Source organism: Cynara cardunculus (assembly GCF_001531365.2).
Source record: "Cynara cardunculus var. scolymus isolate 2C chromosome LG 10, CcrdV1, whole genome shotgun sequence".
In the NCBI taxonomy this organism is placed as follows: domain Eukaryota; kingdom Viridiplantae; phylum Streptophyta; class Magnoliopsida; order Asterales; family Asteraceae; genus Cynara; species Cynara cardunculus.
The window spans coordinates 24,474,867-24,492,694 of record NC_037537.1 but is presented as its reverse complement, the minus strand read 5'-3'; the positions used below and the strand labels follow the sequence as shown (position 1 = coordinate 24,492,694).

General features: G+C 34.2%; 2 protein-coding genes across 7 annotated transcripts; both read left to right on the top strand.

Annotated features, from left to right (window-relative positions):
- The first annotated feature begins 2,285 nt into the window (after positions 1-2,285).
- Positions 2,286-9,142, top strand: LOC112519850 (probable dolichyl pyrophosphate Man9GlcNAc2 alpha-1,3-glucosyltransferase). 5 transcript variants are annotated; one of them, XM_025128157.1, is made up of 8 exons: positions 2,301-2,434; positions 2,535-2,582; positions 3,418-3,873; positions 4,132-4,312; positions 4,421-4,528; positions 5,412-5,573; positions 6,504-6,756; positions 8,377-9,142. In XM_025128157.1, exons 3-8 carry the CDS (start codon positions 3,476-3,478, stop codon positions 8,823-8,825), a joined length of 1,551 nt encoding a protein of 516 aa, XP_024983925.1. In that variant the 5' UTR covers positions 2,301-2,434; positions 2,535-2,582; positions 3,418-3,475; the 3' UTR covers positions 8,826-9,142. The 5 variants fall into 5 exon arrangements, with proteins under 5 accessions (XP_024983924.1, XP_024983925.1, XP_024983926.1 ...); XM_025128158.1 differs by having other exon boundaries at positions 2,517-2,582; XM_025128156.1 differs by lacking the exon at positions 2,535-2,582 and having other exon boundaries at positions 2,286-2,434.
- A 1,873-nt stretch (positions 9,143-11,015) lies between these two features.
- Positions 11,016-16,084, top strand: LOC112519448 (39S ribosomal protein L54, mitochondrial-like). Of its 2 annotated transcripts, none has more exons than XM_025127568.1 (2): positions 11,016-11,189; positions 15,383-16,084. In XM_025127568.1, the coding sequence occupies exon 2, from the start codon at positions 15,392-15,394 to the stop codon at positions 15,779-15,781; it is 390 nt and encodes a 129-aa protein (XP_024983336.1). In that variant the 5' UTR covers positions 11,016-11,189; positions 15,383-15,391; the 3' UTR covers positions 15,782-16,084. The 2 variants fall into 2 exon arrangements, with proteins under 2 accessions (XP_024983336.1, XP_024983338.1); XM_025127570.1 differs by lacking the exon at positions 11,016-11,189 and adding an exon at positions 11,836-11,920.
- Positions 16,085-17,828: the final 1,744 nt, after the last annotated feature.

Sequence of the window (17,828 nt, the reverse complement as noted above, 5' to 3'; positions counted from 1 at the left end):
ACTAGCTTTTTATTTATTATGTCTGGAATAGAATGATTTCATATGAACAGTAAATGGAATAAGACCACATCTAATCGTAATCATAGAAGTAATCCAACGGATTTCGACAGCAGCATCTAGGGCTGTTTACTAAACGTTTATCTGGTAAGCGCTTACCGAATAATTTTCCTTATCTGATGAACATGATAAGAGTTAAAAATCTTACCCGGTAAGTGTAATAATAAAGATGAAGAGTCTTAGTTGGTAAGTGAGAGTGATGACCCTTACCCACGTAAGTGCTTACCGGGTAAATTGTTGTATATGCTACCATTTTAATGTACTACAAATCTTACCCAGTAAAATAAATTATAGTGTTACTTCTAACAGTAAGTGCTTACCGGGTAAACATTTAGATAAACGGCGACCGTTTACTAAACGCTTATGTAGTAAGTGCTTACCAAATAATTTTCTTTACCGGATGAACATGGTAAGGGTTTAGAATCTTACCCAGTTAGAGCGGTAAAAGGATAGGAGAGTTTTACCCGGTAAGAGTGGTGAAAGGATTGAGAGTCTTACCCAGTAAGTGAGAGTGACGACCCGGATAAGCGCTTACTAGGTTAATTGTTGCATACTATATCATTTTAATACACTACAATCTTATCAAGAAAAATAAATTATGGTGTTGACTCTTATAGATAAGTGCTTACCGGGTAAGGATTTGAGTAAACGGCCCCTAAATAAGCCACTTTTTGTTTCATCAAGTAACTACCAAACAGTCATATTGTTGAACGAACAAGTTGCAAGTCTTATTAAGCTGCTAACAAACATATCCTAAAATTTTGTAGAAAGAAAAACCAAACTGTATATGTTTTGCCAATATCAAGTTGGACAAATTGTATAAAAAACGAGTATTTTCATATTATACTCTTAAATACGCATTTTCAAAATATGAAATTATACTCATTAAAATATGAAATTCAATGAAAATATGCATTTTAAAATATTCACCAATTTATGAGTGAAAAAAAAAGCAAATTCATTTTTATAACAACTGGTGTGTTAGTACTCTGCGTTATCGATGATCAAATTTTAGTTTAGGAAAAATACAGATTTTGTTTACATTGATTATGCAAGTTCATACGCATTTTTAACAATGATATATTTGAGTGCACGGATAATCATTATCTTCAATTTAGTTTTTAAAAATTGGTTTTGAGTTTATTTAATCGATATGATTATGAAATATGTTAGAAATGTATATATTTCGGTGGAGACATTATATTTGATTTGTTCGTCAAAGGATTTGTAGCAACCTTTATACCCCTCATAACAGATCTCTTGTTGATCCATACTATATACCGACACATTCATATATTTTGAAACCTTAGGGGCCGTTTACTAAATGCTTGCTTGGTAATTGCTTACCGGATAAATTTCTTCATCGGATGAACATGACAAGGGACAAGAATCTTACTGGGTAAGAGCGATGAGAAGGATGTAGAGTCTTACCCGGTAAGTGAAGATGACGACTTTTACCCAGGTAAGTGCTTACCCGGTAAATTGTTGCATTCGATATGTTTTGATGTATTAAAATCTTACACATCAAGGTAAAATTATAATGTTGACTCCTATAGGTAAACACTTACCAGGTAAGCAAACAGCCCCTTACATGTAACACTTAATGAACAAAGATTTCTTGTAAAACTATGAACACATATACATAATAACATATATCATAATGCATTACTTTAAAAAAGAAATCACCTTTTGACATATTTGAAAGAGTGGCCATATTTATTTAAAATCTTCCAAGTTTTCTTCGACTCTTATCTTTTTCATCCCACACCAAAGGAATTTCAGTCAGTAGGATTTTTTTTGTAGTCAAAAATTAACATAATGATCAATCACGTATAAATAGTTATTGTCAATAGAGTTTAAATTCGAAAAAACAATTATCATATCTTGTAATCACAAAATATAGAAAATTTATTCGAATTTATATGATCCAATTGTAAACATAATGATATCATATGATAACAACAAATACAACAATATTGAAAAGAAAAAATATGTAATAACAAATAATATTTTTTAAAGAATATAATTTTTAATATACTTTTAAATCACTCCACCAAAATATGGTTCTGAATTCTGAACCTCTGGAAAACTTTTTGTGGCTGAGTGAGAAAAAGAAAAACTTGAGTGTACCACGCATAATTATTACAAACATTGGTGGTTATTTTGAAACCTTTGATACTTGATTGAATTTACTAATCGGAGTAAAATTGATAATTTCGGAAACCCTAAGGCGATCGCCGTCAGCTTCTTCCGTCTCCGGTCTGGATTTCATATCTCCTCTCCACCTCCGAAGCCCTTCTTGCCTCTCTATTCATCTGCGCCTTGCTTCTACTTCCGGAGGTTAAGGTTGCGTTTACCACTCATGCATTCTTAACAGGTATCTCATCTTGATTTTTTGGTGTTAGCATGATACATAGATCATACATATATTGTGTTTCTTTATCACTCGTGATCTGTAGATTGTTTTGTGTGTTCAGATCTAGTTTTCAAGTACAAAGTGCAACTACTCGTGATTTCACATTTTGGTGAGATACTGTAGCTCTTTGTGTGTGTTAGATGTTTTAATATTTGGACCTGCTTTTAGGGTATGTACTATTTGCGGTGATGAATTTATTTGTTGGTAAGGACTGTTTTGTTCTTTGTTTTTAGTTTGAATTCAACAATGCAGGAAGAAAATGTGAGAATTAGCGATAGTTAAGCTAAATATGCTCTCTCTTCTATTCAGAGTTTGTCATCTTGCGGTTTAGTAGAAAGATTTTGAATTGCAAAACATCGTGCTAAGAAAATTGTTGAATTTGTAAGAACCCTGCGGTCACTACGTGTAGATGGAAGTGATATAAGCTAAAGTAGTTCTAACGCCACATAAGACACTTTTAAATACTAATATAAACCTCAGTACAAAAACCGAGTTAACTGTACGTATGTTTGTATCTTTGGCAGCATGAAGCATTTAATGTTTATCAATATTGTATTATGATCAGAAACGTAGCCTTTCTCAAAAGTAGTTCATATGGACTTGTTAGGGGTGGAAAGAGCCATTTGAACTGATTGTATTTTAATATAATACATCTTTTTTTGACGGTTCTGGCAACTATAGACATCACAAACCAAACATGACAAACAATACGTTCTTTTAGTTTTCGGAGTAGATTTGTGGACAGCAAGTTAGAGTCTATTGTCTGCTTACATTGCATTCCATCTTCATTGCTTTAAGACTATTCTACAACATCAACTCTATGACTGATATGGCGTATGCCAAGCACTAGATTTCACATGATATTTGGGGATTCCCTCTCTGTATCTTTGGAATAATGGATTGGAAAATCATTGCCATGCTTTTGATGTTGTGATGGGGTTCAGTCTTGAAGCAGGTTCTTCTAAGAAAATTCACTATTGCATAAGAGTTGGAGATAAAGAGATGGAAAAGTCAAGGGTAACAAAGGCAGTGAAAGGAGATGTTAATGACAATAGTGCTTGGGGATGGTTGATCCACAAGGGTATTTCGGCTCCATTCATTTGCATTAGTCTATTTGCAATTCTTGTTCGAGTTGCTGTATCCTTGCATCCGTATTCTGGAGCGGGTGATCCACCCAAGTATGGAGATTTTGAAGCACAGAGACATTGGATGGAGATCACAACCAATCTTCCGGTCAATGAATGGTATCACAACAGCACTACTAATGATCTTAGTTACTGGGGACTTGACTACCCACCGCTTACTGCCTATCAGAGTTATATTCATGGTCTTGTGCTGAGATTCTTCCATCCAGAGTCGGTTTCACTTTATACTTCACGAGGCCATGAGTCATATATTGGGTGGGTTATTTTTCGTTCTTGATAAATTTTTGTAGTTTTCACTCAGTCTAGTTATGTTTCATTGACTTTACACCATCGATTGGTGCCAAGGAAGCATAACTAACACAGTTGAAATTTACAAGCATTTCAATGTGTTAGCATTGACATAGTTATGCTTCATTGACACTTCAAGGAAGCATAACCATGTTATTATGTATTGATATCTAACTGAATCATTGCCCACAAGTTTCCAACTTCTCCTGTATCTTCTTCCTGCAGAAAACTGCTAATGAGGTGGACAGTTTTAACCTCTGATGTCCTCATATTCTTTCCTGCAGTTCTATGGTTAATTCTAGTCTATGCAGACCAATGGAGACGGCATAAAAGTAACTTAGCGTGGCATGTTGCAATGATTTTACTTAACCCATGCCTCATCCTTATTGATCATGGTCATTTTCAGGCATGTACAAATCATTTCTGTTACTGCCATTGTTTAGTGAAGTTATATGCTCATTTTACGTTCTAAACTGATGCCTCTTTTTATCAAATAATTTTATTTGAATTGCAGTACAACTGCATAAGCTTAGGACTTACCCTTGGAGCTGTTTCGGCTATACTTCATGACAAAGATCTCGTGGCTTCATTCTTGTTCAGTCTTGCTCTCAATCACAAGCAGGTGCTTTTCATCTCATATGAGTCATATCAGTATAACCATACCGTGTTTTGATACGTTTGTGTTAAAATGTGCTAGTGAATCCAGACCAATAGGGCTTGTTATATGATTTTTTTATCATCTTAATCCCAGATTTTGGGGAGGTGCCAACAATACAATCAGTCTGTGAGGACTTCGTTAATCCTTGTGTACATTCTTATAAATTGAACTGGATTTTTTAAAGTGATTGTGTACAAGGTCAAGCCTCCTAAGAGGCAAAGCAGCACGAAGAAGGGAGGATCTGGATGAAAGGTTGCTGTATCTCTATAAGATTGGAGGGGCAACAGCCTTGTCAAACTATAAAGGGAATGGATGAGCATGTAAACTATATGTTGGCAGTGTGGATATATTATTTTACAAATGATTGTCTAAAAGGTGGAGTGAATCAATGAGCATGATTTTGTTGAAGGGTTCAACATAGTGAGGTTGATTTGCGAATTATAATGAGGCATTCTTGCAGAAATGTGCAGAAGCTTTCTATCTCAACTGATGTTAGGACAGAAGTAGAAGATATAGAAGAGCAAGCACAGCCTTTGATAGTGTTATAAAAGGTTACTCGTCAATCTATTGCAGGCTTGCAAATTCAAATAAAATGCTCAATGTCCCTAATCCATTTTTGCTTTCTAACTGGGCTTCTTCCTTTTAAACTAATATATTTCATATCCTTTGTGAGTCGTGGCTGTTGGTCAGTTGCTTTCTAGTTTGTGATGGGGTTATAGTTCTGATCCGCTGTAGATTATGCTTTTGTTCTCACTACATCCTAATAACCCCCTCTCAAAGGAAAAATACTTGTCATATGGCTTATACCAGCTCATCATTTATAGTGGATGTTGTATCTTTTGTGCAGATGAGTGCTTATTTCGTGCCTGCATTTTTCAGCCATCTATTGGGCAAATGCTTAAAGCGTCAAAATCCACTTTTCGAGGTATCAAAGTTGGGCATGGTTGTTGTAGGAACATTTGCTCTTGTTTGGTGGCCATATCTTCACTCCAGAGTTGCAATTTTGGAGGTATAAGCAATGTCTAATACTCTGCTTGTCTGTTCATTCTGAATTGCTATTCTTGTTATGGCTCCTTCCGTTCCAATATGGTATTTAACATGCATAATAACTTGTGATGAACTTCTGTGAGTCCACATTTTGACATTCTTAATTATGCTTCTAATGAATTTACCCTGTTTGAATTTTTACAAAACCTTGTACTATATATTCATTACTCCCTCCAGCCCAAAATAAATGTCCACACTGAAAAAGGCATACAGTTTTAGTACTCCCTCCGTCCAAAATAGATATCCACAATGAAAATGGCAAACGGTTCTAGGAATGTGCAATTATTACACCTTTTTTAAATAACTAAATGACACCTTTACCCTTGATAATAGAGAGAGAAGCTTTCTCCATCTCATAATTGAGGGTAAAATGGGAAATTGGAAACTTACTTTGAAAGTGAACAATGAATTTTTCCATCTCATAATTAAGGGTAAGATTGGAAAGTAGGCACCTACTTTTGAAAGTGGCTGCTTATATTGGGACAAGCTAAAATAGAAATGTGGGGACTTATTTTGGGACGGTGGGAGTATTTTACTTACCAGCCTCCTAGTTCATATGGGAGCTGTGAATTTCTATCCACTTTAGGAGATCAATCCTTCATTATTTAATTGTTATGTTGCCCTCTGCTTGTGGGACCCATTATGGGATACAAATGTATGATCATTATGCTTCAACTGTATTGCGTACTTTTTTTTGAAGTATATAGTATTTATATACAGCAAATACTCACACACACTCCACCTTTGGTGAGGTTTGTACCCTTGACCTCCTGGGAGGTTGGCTCTACCGTTAACCTGGGTACTGGACTAATGACTCTCTGATATCTATTGCATACTTTGATGAGGCTAAAATTCCCATATTGGTTATTTGATATTGAGATGCTCCTTGCAGGTTCTATCCCGCCTAGCCCCTTTTGAGAGGGGAATATACGAGGACTATGTGGCTAACTTTTGGTGCACAACTTCAGTCCTCATAAAGTGGAAGCGATTATTCACCACACAATCACTGAAACTCTTAAGTCTTACCATGACTGTTTCTTCATGTCTGCCTTCCATGTTTCTGCAGATACGGGCTCCAAGTAACCGAGCTTTCCTCTATGGACTGCTTAATAGTGCTTTCTCATTCTATTTGTTTTCATTTCAAGGTATGTCAAGCGTTTTCTTTCCCTTTTCATCATTCAGGCTTTATTTTATTATGTAATTATTTTTTGCATATGTATGTATGCATATATATATATATATATATACACATACATATTTACATAAAAAAAATTAGTACTAGAGATATCCCACACGATGAATTATGGTTAAGGAAGAGGACTTTCCACACCACGTCACGGCCCCAACGTAGGCATCTGAATTCAAAATGGATACCAAAATGTGGTATCCTTGAATTTGATTAGTCATATGTAACTCGATTTCATTTAAATAAAGAAAATCAACATAAAGACAAACTTCTAGTTATAAAGCTAAAAAATTCACCGTATTAAAAACAGCAATCATATCTTTGAACAAAAATAAAAAGTCAGCATATTTAGCAAAATTCGAGTGAGATTATTATGGGTTCGTTGGTAATTTATTTAGCAAAAAATGAGATAACTCATTGTGTCGATAAATTCTATTTACATTATATAGACAACTTTTCCACAAGCAGAGATGTTCCAATCTTTTTGTAGGCCCTGCTACATCCAATTTTTTTGATTACATTGCATAACTGAGATAACAGAGAATATATGTTAAGAACAAAAATGGGCTTTGTAAGATCCCACATTGGTTGGGCAGGGAAACAAAGGTTGCCTTATAAAAGACTTGATACCTCCTCTATCAGGCGCGTTTTAAAACCGTAAGCTTAGGTGTAGGACAAAATGGACAACATCTGGTACGGTTGACTTAAGATGTTACAGATGGTATCAGAGCCAGACTGGTGTGCCACCGAGGACTCTAGGCTCCCAAGGGGGTGGATTTTAAGATCCCACATTGGTTGCGGAGGGAAAAAGTTGCCTTGTAAGGGACTTGATACCTCCTCTATCAAACGCGCTTTAAAACCGTGAGTCTAAGTGTGCGGACAAAGCGGACAATATCTTGTACGGTTGGCATGAGATGTTACAGGCTAAACCTAAACGATTAACAATTTGAAACTGAGCCTAAACCATTGATAATTTGAACCTTAAACCAAACAATTAATAATTTGAACCTAAACAATTTCGGCTATAGTTTACACCCTAAGCACAGGTAGATTTGGGCCCCAAAATTTCTGGGATGGCCTTGTGCACGAGTGCGATTTACCAGGTTAGTTTTGTTCGGATAACTTGTATTTACATTAGTAGTTCATATAACTAATTAGATGCATAGGGTATGTTGGATATTATCATATGATATTTATCATATTATATATACATGATTAATATTTATATTATGTATATACATACCATGTTATCCTTGCATACTAATTCCTGTATAGTCATTTGAATATAATCAGTTTTTTAGTTGAATCAAATACAACAATCTCCAACTTTGGAGCTGAATACAAATTCATATATATATATATGTACACACACACACACACACATATATATATATATATATATCAAACGTGGATAACATAACCATTACCAAATTTGGAACCCGATAGTCGTATGTTATGTGTACATAATACAAAAAATGCTACTTACCCCATATGTATTACATGTTTATGTTCGCTTGCTAACAGTATTCTTTATACTTGCCTGAAATATGATCTTTGTGATTTATTTTGAAAATTACAGTACACGAGAAATCTATTCTATTGCCGCTCTTGCCAGCAACCATTTTAGCCGTAGAAGAACCGTTCCTTTTTCAGTGGCTAACACAGTTCGCCTTGCTCTCTATGTTCCCACTCTTAACACGTGACAAATTGGTTCTTCCATACATCGCTCTTTATGGTATCTTCATCTCCGTTTACTATGCCCCCAATGGAAAACCCGACGCACCAAATACTCGTTCTTCATCTCGTTTGACATCATTTCTGATTGCTTTTGTTCTTCTCTTATCTCTTGCTCTCCACATCATTTACCTAACCATAAACCCTCCTAAGAAATACCCTTTTCTCTTTGAAGCCATCATCATGCTTCTTTGCTTCTCTCAATTTGTTTTGGTTGCCGTCTACTCAAATCGAAAGCAGTGGATCTTGTCGAATCAGCAGTCACCAATCGGAATTCAAAAGAAGCAGCTTTGATATTTTTAAGTTCAACCAGGGGCGGATTTAAGAAGGGGAGGGGCGCCTGTTTCACCGCTTTAATTTGATGTGCAGTTAACAAAAAGTGGTTGCAGTCTATTGGCAGGGTCATTTCATGTAGCATTATAGGTTGCAAGTTCGAATGCCTTTGATTTTTTTTCATTTTTTGGTAACAGCAGAAGGTCAAAAAAATCACTTGTATGTTATTTTTTAATTACACTGTACTTTTTATAATACTTGTTTTTGGATCGAAAGGAGCAGGGAATGCTTGGTATTCTGTTGTACCGTTTAACGTCAGTTTTCAATTGTTGCAAGGGCTTTCGATCTTGGATGATGTAGTGGTTGATCTTATCGGCTCTCGGTTTTGGTCTCAGGTATTGCTCTTTTACTAATTACACGTTTTCTTATGGATCGCTCTATTGAGCATCATTTACGATGTGACGAGAAGAATACGAATTTAGATGAGTAAAGCTAGCTGAGTTGAGTGATTAGCCAAAACGGGTTCGAATCAGAAACCAAACTTGATTAGGACCGAGATTGAGGCTGGAGCAAAGAGCGTACTTGAACGCATAACGATTAACGAGTGTGTTTAATGTTTTCATGCATTGCGAAGGTTGCAACGACCAAACCTATAATATGTTGGTAGCTCTACAAGTTAATGGATTCTACATGGTTAATCCTTCATCCTATAATAATATAAAAGACACGTAATTTTATAAATATGTAATTTTTATATATTTTTTAATCAATTAAGGTCATGTTTGGTAAAAACTAGTTGATGGTTGATAAGTTACTTGTTAGATGATGAACAAATTTTGTTAATAACTCTTAAAAGAATACTAATAATTAATTAATAATTTTCAATTACTATTTATTAACATTAGTAACAATTAATTTTTATTTAATATTTATTTATAGTTAATATTAATAAATATTAATGAGAGTTATACTTGAAAAAAAATGATAAAAAGTTCCTCATAAACTACTTCAACTAGTGTACTGTGTACCTAAAGAATAAGCTAGTTTATCTCTATCTAAACATGTACCGGAAAAAATAAGTTAGCTTATGTTTGTCAAACAATGCTTAAATGATAATTTTACCCATAATAAAGAGAATAATAATGTGTTTACGTTATAGTTAAAGGTAAAATTGTAATTATGCATTTACTTCTTAAAAATAGACGCATAATTTAAGATAACTGAAATAATAATAAAAACAACGTTTTTTTCCCTCCTTTTATTTCAATAAATATTTAACTATGATTCCATTTTTTGTTATTAGTTGATAAACTAGATTCTAGAGAGGTAAGGTCATCGTATATTTTATCATCAATTTCAAATCCTTATTTTTGAGTTGGGTCAATTTGATTTAGGTTCGCTTCGTTTAATCGTTACAAAAGCATCGCTGACACAAATTTTAATATATACAGTTTCTGGTTTTTTAAAAAATATGTGATTATTAGTCGTATAATCTCAGTTATATAATAATGGGTTGTTTGGTTAATTTTTCATTAAGTCCTTGTATGGATAAAGATATCCGTGTGGATTAGTTTGTCTGTATAAATTGAGAATGTTTTGCTTTGAGCTTTCCACATATAGAAGGAAACATATTTTTTGATTGGAAGAGACATGTTTGAAAAGAATATGATTTGTTGCATAAAGTTTTATCTAAAATGTTATTGAATAAGTCAATTTCTATATTATTAAGTCACTAACAAACAATCAAATACAGCTAATTAAATAAATTGTGAGTTTCATTAAACTACTAATAAACATATTTTGAGAAAAGGACCCTGCTACCCATTTCCCCACTCCAAATCACCCCCACCCTGTCTGCCCCCAACAACCCTCACCTATGGAGTAGGGGTGGGGCAGGGGTGGTGAGGACGGGGTTGAGTGGTGCAACAGGGTTTGGATAAGGGTGAGGGCGGGTGACAGTTATGACGACAGTAGTGACAGACTAATTGGTAGAGTGTGGGCGAGGGTCCAAACAAAGACGATTTTTCTAATTCTTTTCAAATATTTCATTCCAATTCTTACCAACCAAACACATGATCAAATTATATCATATTTTATTTCAATTTTTTTTCAAATTCCATTAACCAAACACTCCGTTGATACGTTCTAATTCCATCACATTTCATTTAGACTTTTTTTTATAAGAGGGTAAAAACATGTTACCGTCCACTTGTGTTACCCTTGTTTCAAATTGGAAAACCTAATTAGCACAGCCCCTCTTCACATCGTCTCTTCCATCATCGTCCTTTCGTCATCGTCTCTTCCACAACCTCTTCACATCCTCCTCCACATCGCCTCTTCCACATCGGCTTTTTCCACCGGCCTCCATCGCCTCCTCTGCAATCGGTTTGATTTCTCGATTTCTCCCTCTCGTTTTTTTGCTGCGCACGATTTTGCTTTGTTTCTGTTTATCGCCTCCTCTGCAATTGTTTCTTCACCAAATGGCTTAATAACACAAATTTCTTGGTATTATTATGTTTTTGTTATAATGAAATGTAAGATAAATTTGGTTCTAATGCAACTCAGTTTGGGTAGACGAAGCATAAGCATAAGCTTCCTGTATTCATTTCCTGGTACAACATTTCTGTCATAAGTTGCATTTGGTTCTAATGCAACTCAATTTTTAGTTAATAGATATGTCTGAAATGATCAGATAAACATAAACATGCCCTAATGGTAAACCCTACAGCATTTAGGGGTAATATAGTTATTTTAACAGTTTTGTCTTGTCCTGTCCTAATCGTACCAAACATGTGACAGACAATTAATCCCTCTAGTCTGTGTACCTAAAAAAGAAAATGGAACCCTAATGGCTCCACACCCCCCCCCCAAAACCCTACAACATTTAGGGGTAATATAGTCATTTTAACAGTTTTGTCCTGTCCAAAACGTACAAAAAATGTGACAGACAATTACTCCCTCTAGTCTGTGTACCTAAAAGAGAAAATGGAACCCTAATACCCCCCCCCCCCTCCGACGCCAATAAATCTCAATTACTTCTGTATTCTCGCCCTTAATCGGTAATCGCTCTCATCGCTCCACAGATCTCGTGTGTCCCACTGTTATTCGAACTACAGGTATATTCAATTTCTTAAATTTTCTGCATCTTCTGCTTTCGACTTTGTGTGCACCGCTGTTTTGATGATTGATTCGGTCTACTTCTGCATTTGATTTCTTTCAATTGTTTGGTTTGCGTTTTCATTCAACTGTTTTGTTTCATTTCGTTTTCTTCTGCATTCGATTTCATCTGTGTCCAAGCCAGTCCATGAGTATATTGTTTATGTTTGAATCTTTCTCAAGATTCCTTATAGCCATTAGTTTTTAACCTTAGAAAGATCACAACTTAAAGCAATGAACGTTTGATATATTTGTCTTCCATTTTTGTTTGAAGCGATGGATGTTTGATTCATTTGTCTTCCCGTTCTGTTTCAAGCATGAATATTTTTGTTGGGTAACTCATGGGGATTGGTTTTCATTTGTCTTCCTTTTTTGTTTGGAGTCATGAATGCATGATTTATAACTTTCACTTTCGTTTGAAGCCATGAATGTTTTTGTTGCGGGATTCGGCAAAATAAATGCAAAACAACGACTGATTTTAGCTGCAACGAGACTTTGTTCATATTGTCTATTGTGTTGGAATCAATTGATGCATTTTAATTGAATTTCAATGTGTTCAAAATGGACGATGATACGTTTTGGTTAAAATTAATTACTAGTTTTATAAATTCAGCATCATAATACTCTGAGAGGTAAAAAAAGGCAATTACACACATTCAAACATTTATCAATTTACAAAAAGAAAGAAAAAGTTATAGTAATTTCGCTTTCAGAACAATCAGAAGTGAAATAAGACTTCATAGTGCAGAACCTCTTAAAAAGAAACAATCGAATCCTGCAAGAGGCGGTAGGATTGAAAGAATATGAGAGGTGGGTGATGATAGTCTTTTCTTAGCAAAAAGGTTACAGATGGGAATAGTAATGAGATAATAGGAAACCAGACATAATCTGAAGATTTTATTGGTCGGAAAAATGTTATATTTTAGAGAGATTGTACATGAGGAATTTAATACAAAAATAGTTGGAAATATAGGAATCTAATATTTAGATATATGGGATATTTGTTAGTAGGGAGGAACTAATTCATGGAGTATTTCATTAGGAAACCTCGCATTTGATCTAGTTCCTAATAATTTATTTTTTAGCAAATTTGGTTTACATGGTGTTTGTTTTTTTGTAAAAAACCTCTTACTATGTATGTCTGACTGAATAAAAGGTTAAAAGCTGTGAAACTGTTTTTGCACAAGAGAGTAAGGGGGAGTTTACCAAACGCTTACCCAAGTAAGCACTTACCAAATCATATTACCTTACCAAATCATATCCTCCCTGGCGCCAACATATATTAATCGCTCCTGTATCCTCGTCCTTGTCCTCAATCGTTAATTGCTTACAATTGCTCCTCTATACTCAATCGCTCGTGTGCATCACTGTTCTTCGCACTAGACGTTTATTGGTTAACAAAAACAAACAATCTTATTGATTTTGCTTTCAGATTGTAGCAGCACTTCTTATCAATCAGAAGTGTAACAAGACTTCTGATTTCAATACCTTTTAAGAAACAAACAACACCTTGGTGTGAGTTGCTAAAAACTCGTGGTGGGTTATTAGATGATGACATAAGGATGGATTAGAAGCAAAATGCACATGTTTATAAGCCGTCTAAACATGTTCCTTTTTATGCATCTATGTATGTCAGCCTGTAACTGAAAACTGATTCATTCTAAAAGTAGCCATGATAATCTTTCTTAGAGAAACAGGCTTGACAACTAGAAGCACCCTAGAAAAGACACTTGAATATCTATTTGCATTCCTCTAAGAATTAGTTAAATCTATTATATTAATGCACAAAGCATTTGTTATTTCTGTTGAATCATCTTTTATAGCCTGGTGCACATAAAAAGGGTGGCAAAAGAAATAAAGAAAGAAAGAAAGAGAAATGTCACTTTCTTCCATCTCTTACCTGGGTAAGAGCCTCTTACTGGTAAGATGTTCACAAAGACGTAAACAACCCCTTACACGAGAATGGAGATTCAGTTGCACTCTATCAACTTTTTAGAGGGTTAGACCAATAGATACCACTTATTGAGTATCAATCAAAGAGTTATTATTAACATTTCCTACTGGTGGAATTGAATTCCTTTCAATTGGCAAACCAAACAGATCAACAGAATTTGGATGTTTGCTGTCCTTCCATCTGTTGCATGAGTATTATTAGGTGAAACTGAAACTTTTAGTTTGTCCATGACTGGTTGCATCACAAATTGCCAATATTTCTTCACATGTTCTCATATTAGTCCGAGTCTATGGCCAAACCCCCCTGCAGCTTTGCAAAGGTTAGAGGGAGGGGAAGCTTTCTAATCATTCTTCCACACCCAAAAAGAGATAAAGAAATAGGTTATATGGTGCATCGATCTTTATTAGCCGCATCGATTTTGAATAGAATTTAAGATGTACTAGAAGCATATTTGTGCAATGCATCTTCTTTCCAAAGCTGAGAGCTCGAATGCTCAATTCATGATTCGTGTTACATTCTAATCTCTGTCCATCTCAATTTTATTTTATGGTTTTGTGTGGTTTTGTGAGAGTGAGAGGGTTCAATGTTTATTTTGTGTTTGATAGTTAGTTTTGTGGAAACACAGAGTTCTAAAAGTTGTGTATGCAGTTATTAAGTTGTAAGTGCTTCATAATATGTAATAGATATTAGTATGAATATGACTGAAATTTTGAAAACTGGGTTAAATTTGAAAAAACTCAAAAAAGTATATATATATATATATATATATATATATGTGTGTGTGTGTGTGTGTGTGTGTGTGTGTAGAGAGAGAGAGGGGAAGGATCATGCGAGAAGGCAAGAAGTTTCACTATCATATAAGATCACACTCCTTTGCGTGTGGTTAATCATATATGATTAAGGGTCTACATGTTGTCAATGCAACATGTGTTTAATTATATATGATTAACCTTGTATATCGTGCGTGTAATCATATATGATATTGAAACTCTCACCTTCTCGCAAAATGTTCTAGCTTCTCATTTGAACCTGCCCCTATACATATATATATATATATATATACACATATATATATATACACACATATATATATACACATATATATATATACACACATATATATATACACATATATATATACACACATATATATATATACATATATATATATATATATATTGATGTGGGTATCAAATTGAAAGAGAAGAAAATACTTGTTTTTTTATATAATTTGTTTAATTATAAATATGTAATTATATTTAAGATGCTTTATATTAAAAAAGTTAAATCTATAGAGTTTAGAGGTTTGGTTATGAGTTAGTTTTAAGAAGTCCAATGTAGGCTATAATAGCTTGTAACCTTGAATTTGAAATATTTGCATTAATAAACGCTACTTGATGCTTAATAAGTTCTTTTTAGGAGTTTTTGCCAAATGTTTCACAATTTATATACTTTTTCAATCTTTTAGGAAACTGGCATGGCGATGAACTGCGTCAAATTATTGAGAAACCTTGGTGCGTTTAAGGGTGGGTTAGGAAATTGTAGAACATTTGCCGTTGGAGGTAAATCGAAGAAAGGCAAAGGTGGAGGAGCTGCTGATGCTCCAAAACAATCTTCGCTAAGCAAAGAAGTGAAGTCCACCACAGTTGTCGGGGCCAATATCCTTAAAGAAGGTACAGATCCTAAAATACTGGCTGATTCAGAATATCCCGAGTGGCTGTTTCACCTCCTTGACAAAAAACCAGCGCTGAGTGAGCTTAGAAGGAAAAATATAGAAACTTTGCCTTACGAAGATCTGAAACGCTTTGTGAAGCTTGATAACCGATCAAGGATCAAAGAAAACAACTCTACCAGGGCCAAGAACTGATTCGAGTCTTCCAGGTTTCGTTTTTAGCCGTTGCTTATGTCATTGATGAGTATTGCATATCATAATATAAACTAACACAGAGGTAATGTCTGCCTACATCCAAAAGGTCTAGTCCTTTCTTATTTAAAAAATAATGCAATTCAGAACAAGATAAAGCTTTTGATTTGTGCAAATTCAGGATTTGATTGCTAGAAGATTTAGGTGGTCTTAGATTTCGGTATATGTTGAGTTATCTAAGCTTGCAATTTATCTGTGAATGATATTTTGGAATTTTGGGCGGAGATGTATACTGGGTTTGTTTGGTTTGGTTTGGTTTGTATAATATCTCGTGAATAAGAAAGAGAAAAGGAAAATGATGGATGTGGCATTCTACCACATCGATACTAAAGGCTTATACGGTTAGATATATCGTAAAGATCACCGTATATGCTTCCTAAAAGTGCCCATGTTTCTAGAAACGAAGTACGGTTTAATGGGAACTTTTGCGTTTATGGATCCTCGATAGCATCGACTTCATCTTGACAGCTCCTTGTAATGTATAAGCCCGCAGGCCTGATCTTCTGGGCTTAGGGGCCATTTACCAAATAGTTATTCGGTAAGTGCTTACCGGTAAAATTTAACACTATTATTTACTTACCGAGTAAGATTTAGTCTACCAAAATGACATTGTATGCAACAATTTACATGGTAAGCGTTTACCGTGGTAAGAGTCGTCGTTCTCACTTACCGGGTAAGACTCTTGGTCCTTACCATATTCATCCGGTGAGGTAATGTTACTTGATAAGCGCTTACCCGGTACTTACTTTCCTAGCAATTGTCTCGATTACTTATAAAGATGTTTTTTCCATTTATTCACTTCTTTGGGTGAATAATTGCATGATGGTCTAATAATGTCTTTGAAAGGTTTATGTGGACACTTTCCCTATTAAATTAAATGGTATTAAATGGAACACATTTTTAGAATAAATTGTTTTTATTTTTGGGAGATAATCGATAATAATATATAACTGATTTTTGTTTAAAAATGAAATCTTAAAGTGAAATAATGATTTTTGTTTAAAGGTCATGGTTGAAATCAGATAATCAAAGTTCATTGGTGAAACCAGAAAGTTTTGAGGTGAAATCATGATTTTTGTTTAATGTTCATATGTGAAATCAGAAAGTTCGTAAGTGAAATAATGATTTTTGTAGTGTTCATAGGTGAAAAATAATTATTTTTGTCTAAAGTTCATAATGTTGTTTTGTATATGAACTTTGATTATTTCAAAAAAAAATTATCAAATTTACAGATAAAACCAGAAAGTAAATGAAATAATTAATGAGGTTTTAAACAAGTTCATTGGTGAAAGCAAAAATTTCAATGAAATGAATGAGAAATTAATAAGAAATATAATAATTAAGTGATTGAGATATTTAAGAAATGTGGTATCAATAGAGAAAAAACAAAAATGTTCTGGTTAATAAAGTTTTGTACAATTTCTTTGGTTAACAAAAGAATGGGTCTTTTTATCTCTCTCTCTCTCTCTCTCTATATATATATATATATATATATAATATGTGTGTGTAGGTGGAGATCCTTATACATTATCACTTAATTATTCTCATTACGCTTTCTAACAAATTATTTATCTATGTTCTGCAGGCTTTATACTTAGTGGGTTAGCACTACTAGACCAAATACCCGTTCATTTGTCAAGTAGTATAATATTCCTGTATTGTTTCTTTTCATTTAGGTCACATTTGCTTTTCGTAGACATTTTTCAACTGATCATGATTCAATGTCATCATGCTCTATCATCTTATAAGCCACAACATATATGATATATCATCAATGAGTATGTATGATCTGTCCATCGACTCATATGTACTCATAATTCATTTGAGATTTATTTGATCTCTGGAAGCAATATTAGCTTCGGAGCGTCCTCCACTAATGATTTGTAGACATAGTAGTTAATCAAAGACAATATCATGATAGGTTTATGTATTAATGATAAATGGTTGTGTCTTACTCTTATTTTCCTTTAGATGAGTATCTATCGAACCA